The following is a 10117-nucleotide window of genomic DNA, read 5'->3' on the forward strand; positions in this document are numbered from 1 at the left end:
TATTCAACAAATTCCCAACCTAATTTTTCTCAAATCGGTGCTCCTCACATGTCCTTTTCGAATAGAAATAGTTTCTTCCCATATGGATTTGACACCGAGCCATGTGATCTCCTGCAAGTTCAACTTTTAACCAGGAGAAGATGATTCCAATTATATTGGCCCCAACATGTTCATTATTCATCACTCAAAACAACCCACTGTAGCTTTCATTTGCAGCAACACAAACTTCTCTTGAATTGATGGAAAACTTAAATCATTAATTAAGATTCAGATAGTTCTCAACAAAACAGAATAACTAACTACATACATTATGACTCATGTTACTTTGATCAAACCAAAAAAAAAAAAAAAAGAGCATAAACAAAGATTTGTAACCTTTTATTTCATATCCTGAGAAGGTGGTGGCATGACCAAAACGTTGCAACATATAGAGGTAGCTTCTTCAACTGGCCAACTAGATTTCTCTGTGCCATGGAGTAAGCGGCCGGCAATTGGCTGAACGGCGAAAAAGCAGGGCCAGGGGCATCCGGGTTCGGCGGGCTGGGGTTGGAGGGAATGGTGGGCACAGAAGAGCCAGTTGGAGTAGGCACCACCCCACCAGGAGAAGGCAAGAGTGGAGAAATATCAGGCGAAAGTTCTTGGTAAGTAGGACTTGTTAAAAATGCAGGCGAAGCTGAGATGGAAGAAGGAGAGGCTTCTGAATTTAGATGATGATCAGAAGCTAAAGAGAGCAAAGGTGAGTTCATAAAAAGAAGTAATACGAGGAGGCAAAAGGAGGCCATTAATGATGGAGAAATCAATGCAAACACTTATTGCTTGGACTTGGAGAGTGTAATTTAATGGGTATATTTGTGTAAAATGGGCAACTTTTCTTTCTTTTTCGGTTAAGGAAGGAAAGTATTGAGTGATTGAGTGAATGTGGGCTTTTGCTGGAAGAATTTATGATGGAAGTGTTTTAAAGGTATGACTAAGAGTTGTTGGTGGGGTCAAGTGCCACATGGCATGTTTTGAGTGGGTAATGATGAAAAATTACAGGTTGGCATGTTCGAGGAAGAGACAAAGGTTGGTCCGATAACTTTTGTTTTGATATGTTTGTTAGAAGAGGGATTCCCTTTATGACCACCGTGATTTTGGCGCTCCCTGATTTTCGGTTAATCAATTCATTCAACCTTGGCTGAAACAAACCCAACAGGTTATTTATGAAGTTATGTGTAAGGGATTAGGGAATCAACAACACCTTGTTAATTAATTGCCTGTTTACTACTCTTAATTAATCCAATTATATGCTAATAATAATTTTAATTATAGCAATAAAGAAAAACATAGGATTATTTTGAAAAACAAAAACTTTTATACTCAGGTAAAAAGAAGGCAAAATAATGAGCTATGAGAAAAAGTTATGTAAACAACATTTTGAAGAACAAGAATTGCATAGAAGGTGATCTAATTTGCTTATGAGCAAATTTTCAGGAAAAAGAACTCATTGAACAAGTGTATAGATGATACAAAAGTATACGTAGATTATACAAGGACAAGCCTCACATTTCATTTATCATTGACCTCCCCCTCAAGATTTCACGAAAATAGCTTTTCATGTCCTAGTGAAAAGCCGATGAATGAATTCTAAGAGCACTTGCAACTTAAGGCAATAAATTACCCGAGAGGCGATTGCTGAAAACAAGATGGAAGAGCAACTCACATGCCGTTTCCAGGACTTCAAATGCATCGAGGCAGCCGCTGCAACTCAGAGGCTGCAAGCAAGGCAGCATTTGTTAAAGCAGGTATACCTGAAGTTTTCAGCTCAGCAATAATGGCTTCAATCCTTGAGATTTCCGGAATAGATATGGATAGAATCATTGCGTGTGACAAATATTGACTACAAGAATAACCAAGAGCATGCAGCATCCGCTGCAAAATGAATTGAGAGTTGTTCCTGCGCCAAGACTCAAGGATCACAGTAACCTTTGGAAGATTAGTAAGAAATCCTGTGGTGGCTTCTCTTGGAGCTGACTTGAGTAGCAATACAACACATTCAGATGCCACATCGGCAATATTTGGTTCATGCGATCCACTTAGGTCCAGCAAGACACCGACATTTCCACCAAAATCCATTATGTCTCTTATACATTGCTGTTGATCAATTGCACTGCTAAACTCAGAAGGGCAATCACCTAAGAGTGCTGGTTCTTTGTTGATGACGCCTTTTCTACAGCCTACTGAACGCAGAAGAAAAGCTCTACACAGGCCAAGAGTTGGTTCAAGAAAATCTTCCATACCCTTTGCATATACAAACTCCAAAAGGTTTCCAATCCTCCTAACTACTTTCAATTGAGAAAGTAACTTGGATTCCATTTCAGGAGCAGATGCCAGAGCCAGGCACAATTTAACACTGTTTACATTTGCACTTGATAGATCACCGAGCAAAAACTCGAAACATTGTGAAACTGTCTTCAGATGTAGAATGTCTGAAATTTTAATATAATCAAACTCTATGAGCATCACAAGAAGCTTCTGTGCATACATGGGTATGGGATCTTCATCTTCAATGAAGGTAGGGTACAGAGGAAGGAAATGAGAATTGGATATGGACTTCAAGTCTTTCAATCTCTGCTGATCCTCAAAAGGTTCACTCAGAAAAATGATCATCACGTCAAATAAAATTTTCAGGCACAAAAATCTGGCATCACCATCCTTATTACCCTTATATAGAACAGCCAGACTAGGAAGAATTTCACGGGTAAAAACGTCAGGGCTCCCAAGAATTGACGAGGACTCCTCCGCAATAGACTCCAGAATTCGTAAAAGAGTTATTTGAAAGTCATCTCTCCCCTGAAAATAAAAAGATGATTTTTATACCCTAAAGTTTTGCTTGACAGTCAGAAAGAACACAAATGTCTTTTCTATGATGAAATCCAGTGATGACCAAGCAGCAAATAGTGGTTACTTACCTGAAATGGTGTCTCCACAACTCTAATAAGATTTGCCAGCTGCTGCAGGACCAGAGGGCTCACCACCCTATTCTTAAATGATGAGCTCCCAAGAAGATGAAGAACAACTGGAAACAAATGAACACTGGTTTTTGGCGCAGCTCGGCTGGTGAGGGAAGAGATCTGCCCATGGCGCCTTCCTCCCATCATTTGTTGAATATCTCCAGTTATAGTATCTAGTAGACCTGGTATAATAGATGTCACAACATGTACAAATGAATCCAGACATTGCTGCACAAAACTGTCCTTCTCTTTTGCCAATCTATCCACTGACGAAAGTAACCTAGCATTGCAAAAAAAGTGCAGCAGCCACCTTTTTCCATTCTTACAAAGGAGAGAAACAAAAAGAAGTGCTTTTCCCCTTAGAACTTCACTTCCCTGTTCGATTAGAGACACAAGACTAGGGACCAGATTCTTATCCTCCACCAAGGATAGAAGGTGTCGTCCAAGATTGGTAAACATATGGCTTCCAAGCATGGCCATGTTTAGAAGATTTAAACTGATTTGCTGCTCACGTGGACTACCCTTAACAAGGACAGATGCTATGTCCTTGAAAGAAAGTTTCTCCATAACTGGCTGAATGCTAGGAGGATTGAAGCGCACAAGGCGAACTAAACATGATCCTGCAGTTAGCCTCATGCTTTCCTGTTTCCCTGCAGCTCTGTATATATAACACAGGTTGGTAATGACATCCTGGGTAATGAAACGAGCAACCCAGTGTCCACCTTGACTGCAGATGTTTTCAATTGTCCTCAATGCATAAAGTTGAGTCATATCATCTTCCCCCTTACGTAAAACTGAAGACACCAATGAAATCAACGAATTTGGAACCTGCTTATCCAACAAAAGAAAGTTAACCAAAAAGAGAAAAGTAGAAGAAGAGCAGGCTAATAATGCTCAAAGGATCTAAGTTATCCTGTAACCAACAGCTATCTGAGAGCATCAATTTTAAACTTCAATAGATGCACAAAAATGGAGAAAACACATACAGTAAGCGAATTAACGGAGTACAATCACAAGTTCTGGCTTTTTGGAAGTATATAGAACCAAAAATGCACAGAATAGTTAAATAGAAACACAAATGATGTGTCACAAAAAAGAAATGTTGTAGCAATAGATTACAAAGCTAACCTGCCAGCCAGATGCTGCCCGGCTATCCTTTGATGGAGATTCTGGTGGATTGCTATCTCTGGCATGTTCATTCTGTGTTGAAATATAGAAAAGCAACTCACCCAAAGCAGCCATCGAAAACCTCCTCACTTTTTCTTGCTTGTCCCTAAGGCCATCAGTTAGTGAGCCTAAAATTCCAGAATTTGCCAAATCATCTTCAATAAAAGTAGAATGCCGAATGAGCAAGCCAATAAGCGAAGCTAGCTGCACTCGCAAAGCGGATGTCTTAGACAGCCGAAGCATTTTAACAAGCAAGAGCATGATTGGCCCATTGGTCAAGATATTGGCTGCATCGGCATTATTGCTCAACATTTCAAGGTATCTAATCACATTCTGCTTCTCCCCAACACTAGCGTTTCCATTAAGAATGGCTAGAATCCTATTGTTAAGAGCATCCAGCTGCTCCTTTGACATCTTCACAAAATCAGATGCTTGCAGGGCCTCAAATGGAAGTGAAGGAAATACTTCTGATACTTTATCAGCTTTTCTGCTGGGCATTACAGGCCGGACTGAAAGATCTGATGGATGCCAAAGTACCTGTGAAAGGATGTTAGATGATCTTGAAGAATCAGAATCATGGGCAGGCACTGAACCTTCTTTAATTCTCTGAATTTTGAGTTGAGGGCTGACACTGGGTGGAGTAGCAGCCACTTCAACATGCTCTGAAGATGACTGACGATCAGGTTTCCTTGATTCATCTGAGGCAGGCATATTATATACAGGTGGTGTGTCTAAATGATGTAAGTTGCGGCCACTCTCTTCCAGTTTCTCATGATGTGGAGTTTGAATAGGTGATTGGTCCTCAGTTGTACAAGGAGGATTATCAGACCCATCTGCTTCATCTTGTGACTCATCTTCAGCATTTTCATTAAAATCAAGTTCCATATTAGTGTCCTCAATTTTGACTTCAGAATCATTCTCAGAGCCATTAGGCAAGGGCCTTCTATAGTTTTCTTTCTCATTCTCCCTCTTTAAGTTTGTTTTTGCTATTCTTGACAAGCGTAAGAGATTGACACGCCTAGTAGCACTGGAAGCATCTTTCTGTTTCTCCTCGACTACTCTGCCAGATGCCTTAGTTTGTGTCTTCCGGCCACTTGGTGTACCCCTGACTGGAGTTGATCCCAATATAGAATTCTCATCCTGTTTCATACCACCTTTTGCATCTTTTTCACGTGATTTAGGAGGAGTCTTGCTTTGTAAAGATCTATCACCGTTACGTTCTGAGAGGCATGGTTTAATGTATGATTCTATCATATTATCAAAAGCAGGCTGAGGAGGTAAAGGCACTACAGTCAATTTAGTTCTCCAAAAAACATGTCCACACACATCAGGCCACTGCATTCTTTGAGCTGGATCTTTTACTAGTAGAGAATTGACCAAATTGGCAAAAGGACGGCTTGGAGTACCCGGAAGAGGTGGCGTTGACTCTGAAAGGATGGATCTTACTAGATGAGTGAACTCCCTTGCCATAAAGGGAGGCCGACCTGCATAGCACTCATATAGTACACAACCTAGGGCCCACAGATCAGATGCATAAGAATGGACTCCTCCATCCTCAAAGAGCTCAGGAGCCATGTAACAGGGTGTTCCACGTTTTGCTTGAGGCAACTACAAAAGTTCATTGAAGTACAAAAATAAGAAAAAATGTAAGAAAAACTAATGTCAAATCTTGATGACTAAGATCATCCAAACCATAAGCATAACAAGTAAAACATTACAGTATGTAGGATAGTAGCATACCATGGAAGAAGGAGTTTTAGATATCTCACTCAATTTCCTTGCCAACCCAAAATCACATAGCTGCATTCACAAAGATAAGGATGCTTGTTAATAAATTACAAATATCCTCACAACATCCAAATCATAAGAGGAAAACAAAATGCATAATCACCTTTGTATGTCCATTCTCGTCCAATAGGATGTTCGATGGTTTCAAGTCACAGTAAATGATTCCCTTTGAATGTAAAAACCTGACAATAGTGACCACAGCCAGAAAACATTACATGTAACAACTACACAAGAAGAAATAAACAAAAAAATGAGCATTTCTTACTGCAAAGCTTTGACAAGGCCTAGAGCAAGATCATGAATAGAATCTTCAGGTAGCTGATTATCCTGCAATTCATCTATAAAGAATTACAATGCAATTCTAAATTTGCATAACATAAATAAAAAGACTCCATATTAGTATTATGACAATGTTCATTACAATATTAAGTTGATACTATAACATAACTTTGCAAACCAACAATTCCACTATTGCTGAATCATAAATTTTCCATGTATTAGAGCAGTGGTTTATTTTAGACAGCCCTCAAATAACTCAGAGGAGACATAATGTAGAGAAAGATGCCTTAATGTTTTCTTAGAGCACTTAATACAGCTGACCTAAGGAATTGTTAACAGACAGGAACTTGATGTTATCCGCAGTTGCTTTAAACAAATATATGTATTGAGGATCAAATATGCTAAGTTGGTTAAAGTACAAAAGTCAGTAGTTAGATTAGAAACAATTACATAACTGCAATCTGTCTGAAAACAAAGTATCAGGATTGAATAGTTTTCCCATGTATGGGCATATTTTGGTGGTTCAGAATTTTTGGGTAAAAGATCAAGTGCAGCTCAGAGTTATATCATCTTTCTGACGTTTTGAAAATTACATACTGTCAAAGATCATATGTTTTTTGTTGGATATAACAATCCATGTATGTGTCCTCGTTACTTATAATCTGTTGAAATATATCTACCCATGGAATTATCAATGATGTTGTCCAAAAGTTGACCACGCCCTTCGTGCTCAGGAAAAGAACCAAAGCATAAAAAGTGAACGCAAAAACAAAAGTGAAGGATACCTGCCGTAGTAAGGTCATTAAATCACCTCCAACGCAGTATTCCAGAACTAGCCACAAATGAGCAGATGTTTCATACCTGGTTGGCAAACAAAAATACTTGTAAGAGGGAAGCAAAACTTTTGATTAAAAAATAAAATCAACCATAATTCCCAGTGAAAAACAATATACTAAAATTCAAAGAGGAAACATCAAGCAACACAACTATACCAACCATAGTGACTTTTGTAGTTCTGCTTATTAGCAAACTTACCAGGAATAGAATTTTAAAACGTCTGGATGATCTAGAGAGTGAAGTATCCGCACCTGCATTAAAATCAAAAAACAAAAGGCCCAAACAGTGAGTCAAATGGTGCTGGATTTCAATTGCAACCAATGTGAAATTAACAATGTCTTCGGTAGAATTATATCTCTGGACTTTGATTTAATCTACTCATAACATAAATTTCAAAATTATAACCAACTAAAATCTGATATTACTTTAAACACCACATTTCTCATACTTGCTTACTACCTAGTGATTAAGCTTAAAATCTTTAGAAATCCACAACTTGCCGAAATCACTTTAGCCTTAAAACATTTCAAATTGGCTCAAAAAGCATCAAACCACTACACAAATATCATATCCTTTTCATCTAATCTTTTTTTTTTTGTTTTTTTTTTTTTTTTTTTAGCAGATTCACGTTTTAACCCTCAATTAAAATAAAACACAAAATCACGCAAATTAACAATCAAACTCAACTACTAAATCTCGCTTACTTCTTGAAGAACCTTGCTCTTCTGCGATTTATCGACGCTCTTAATAGCGAAATACTCGATAGTCTTCTTCTTCCTCCCTTTATAAACAGTCTACACACAATCCGAACAAAGTTAAGTGAATCTCAAACTAATTTCAAACAAATTATCGGAGCCAAAAACTGAGAAAGAGTTGAGAGAAGTTACCGAGCACTTGCCGTGGCCAATGGCCTCATAGATGTGATAGTGATTCATTTCAGCAACCTAGGGTTTCAATTTAGCGATGAAACTCTGCCGTGAGGGAGATCCCGACAGAGAAAATGCCAGTTTGCGGTAGTGTGGGAATAAAAAAATTGGGAGAGATTTTGCTTGAACCAAGGAGTGGATATGATTAGCGTAAGAAACGGCTAGTGATTGATTGGTCAAATGGAGATGGAGAGAGAGAGAGACAGAGGACGGACAGTGTGTATGAGCGGGAATATGAATGCAATTGAAAATCAAAAGCTGGAATTAAAAAAAACCTGTCGGGGATGAAGTGCGCCTCGTATCCAAACAACACGGGATTTGCAACGGCATTAAATAAAGTCACGTGATTTGCACCTCCAAATGGTTACTTCATATACTGTTTGGTAATTTTGCGTGCCTACTTTTTGGCTTTAGGATAGAGAAAGAAATTTAAAAAAAAAAAAAATTGTGTATTTGAAAGTTTTTAAGCTAAAATAATTTAATTTTAAAATAGGTTTTATAAAATTCTAAGGCATTTAAATTTTTTAGAAATAATAAATAATTTTTTTTCCAAATGTTTTATAATGAACTCCATTTTTGTTACTTATTTTATATTATTATTTCATTCTTATATATATACAACAGGGTGTCAGAGGGTCAATTTGCATGCATCTCCAATAATTTCTATGTCATAGGATCTATTGAACACCCTCACAAATGTGGTAGGTTCACGTTTGTGAGACTAGAATACAAAATCTTTTGATAACCTAAAGTCTTGTCATCTGACTAGGTTCACGTTTATATTCTCATTCTCATTCCATGTAATAATATAAATTAAACAAATTATGTAAGATTATACGTGTTTGTAACACAACAATACTGTAGGGTGTCGAAGGGTCAGTTTGCATGCATCTCTAATAATTTCCACGTCATAGGATCTATTGAACACCCTCACAAATGTGGTAGGTGACCACTTTATGAGACTAGAATACAAAATCTTTTGATAACTTAAAGTCTTATCATCTGACCAGGTTCACATTTATATTCTCATCCTAACTCCATGTAATAATATAAATTAAACAAATTATGTAAAATTATAAGTGTTTGTAACACAACAATAATGTAGTAGTTTACAGACTTTGTCTTATGAGAAACAATACTAAAGCAGTTAACAAATTTTTTTTTTTTTACAAGAAACATATTAATCTATTTAACCAACTTAATACACCTAAATATTATTGAAATAAATCACTCCTGAATAAACCTTAAATTAATAAACGAGGAAATATTAGGTACACTAAACTTGTTTTACATTCTTTTCACTTGTGATTTCATCATATTTAATATAAAGTAACTTGGATTCACTTAGATCATGCTTTTAAGCTAAGAAAATTCATGTTCTAAAGTAGATGCGTTACAAATAAATATTTAACAATTAGAAAAAAATTACATATAAATTATTTTGGTCCGATCAAATTAAGGTTAAAAACATTTTTCTCATTACGTTATTTAATAATTAACCGTCCATCTCATAATTATTTTTTGCGTATATCTTATATATTCCACCTTAGGGAGCTTTGTGACAATAAAAAAAAAATGATAGTTGTGATGCCAAGGTTTACTCAAAACCTTAGTGATTAATTAAAAAAAAAATTCAACTTATATTCTATTAATGAGTATTGTGGGGGAAATTCAACTTATTTCAATTTGATAAACGAAGGAAAAAGATGAGATTCTATGGATTGTGGATAACCATCCCTGAAAAAGCCCAATGGGCCAGACATTTTTGTTAAATGTGCAATAGATCTGAGTCGATGGGAAGTCGACATGTGTCTAAATGGCAATGGACTTGGAAAAATCCAAGTATAGTTTTTATCTGGTTTAATGGGCCGAACAATGGTAACTAGGCTACTGTTTGCCCAAACCCGCAAATTTTGCCTAGAGGAAGGAGACTCGAAAGTAACTGCAAATTAGTGACAATTAGCGTGGCATACTGGCATCTGTCATTGACATGAATTATATTTGGATAAAATTTGGTTACGACTCAATCTTACAAACTTTATTTCATAAGCCTAACGTGATATCTTGCAAATAAGCAATGCAACTCATAATGAACATACGAAACCCATTTGCGAGCTGACTAATTACAAG

The 10117-nt window shown here is 37.0% G+C and overlaps 2 protein-coding genes across 2 annotated transcripts; both read right to left on the bottom strand.

Moving 5' to 3' along the window:
- Positions 1-285: 285 nt before the first annotated feature.
- LOC116105585 (classical arabinogalactan protein 26-like) lies at positions 286-1165 on the bottom strand. Its single transcript, XM_031391996.1, has one exon. The coding sequence runs from the start codon at positions 780-782 to the stop codon at positions 384-386; it is 399 nt and encodes a 132-aa protein (XP_031247856.1). The 5' UTR covers positions 783-1165; the 3' UTR covers positions 286-383.
- Positions 1166-1576: 411 nt separating this feature from the next.
- Positions 1577-8199, bottom strand: LOC116105482 (serine/threonine-protein kinase RUNKEL-like). Its single transcript, XM_031391896.1, has 10 exons — positions 7949-8199; positions 7766-7855; positions 7260-7312; positions 7010-7085; positions 6211-6272; positions 6049-6127; positions 5898-5957; positions 4119-5765; positions 2949-3818; positions 1577-2829 (listed from the first exon to the last, which is right to left on the bottom strand). The coding sequence occupies exons 1-10, from the start codon at positions 7994-7996 to the stop codon at positions 1717-1719; spliced, it is 4098 nt and encodes a 1365-aa protein (XP_031247756.1). The 5' UTR covers positions 7997-8199; the 3' UTR covers positions 1577-1716.
- Between the last annotated feature and the right edge of the window lie 1918 nt (positions 8200-10117).

This window comes from Pistacia vera, unplaced genomic scaffold (genome assembly GCF_008641045.1).
Source record: "Pistacia vera cultivar Batoury unplaced genomic scaffold, PisVer_v2 Contig50, whole genome shotgun sequence".
Lineage (NCBI taxonomy): Eukaryota > Viridiplantae > Streptophyta > Magnoliopsida > Sapindales > Anacardiaceae > Pistacia > Pistacia vera.

Coding starts and splice junctions, on each gene's coding strand:
- LOC116105585 (XM_031391996.1), bottom strand. CDS start 782: ATGGCCTCCTTTTGCCTCCTCGTATTACTTCTTTTTATGAACTCACCT.
- LOC116105482 (XM_031391896.1), bottom strand. CDS start 7,996: ATGAATCACTATCACATCTATGAGGCCATTGGCCACGGCAAGTGCTCG. Junction 3,819..4,118: donor GGGCAGCATCTGGCTGGCAG/GTTAGCTTTGTA, acceptor TTGGATAAGCAG/GTTCCAAATTCGTTGATTTC. Junction 2,830..2,948: donor TTGTGGAGACACCATTTCAG/GTAAGTAACCAC, acceptor TTTTATTTTCAG/GGGAGAGATGACTTTCAAAT.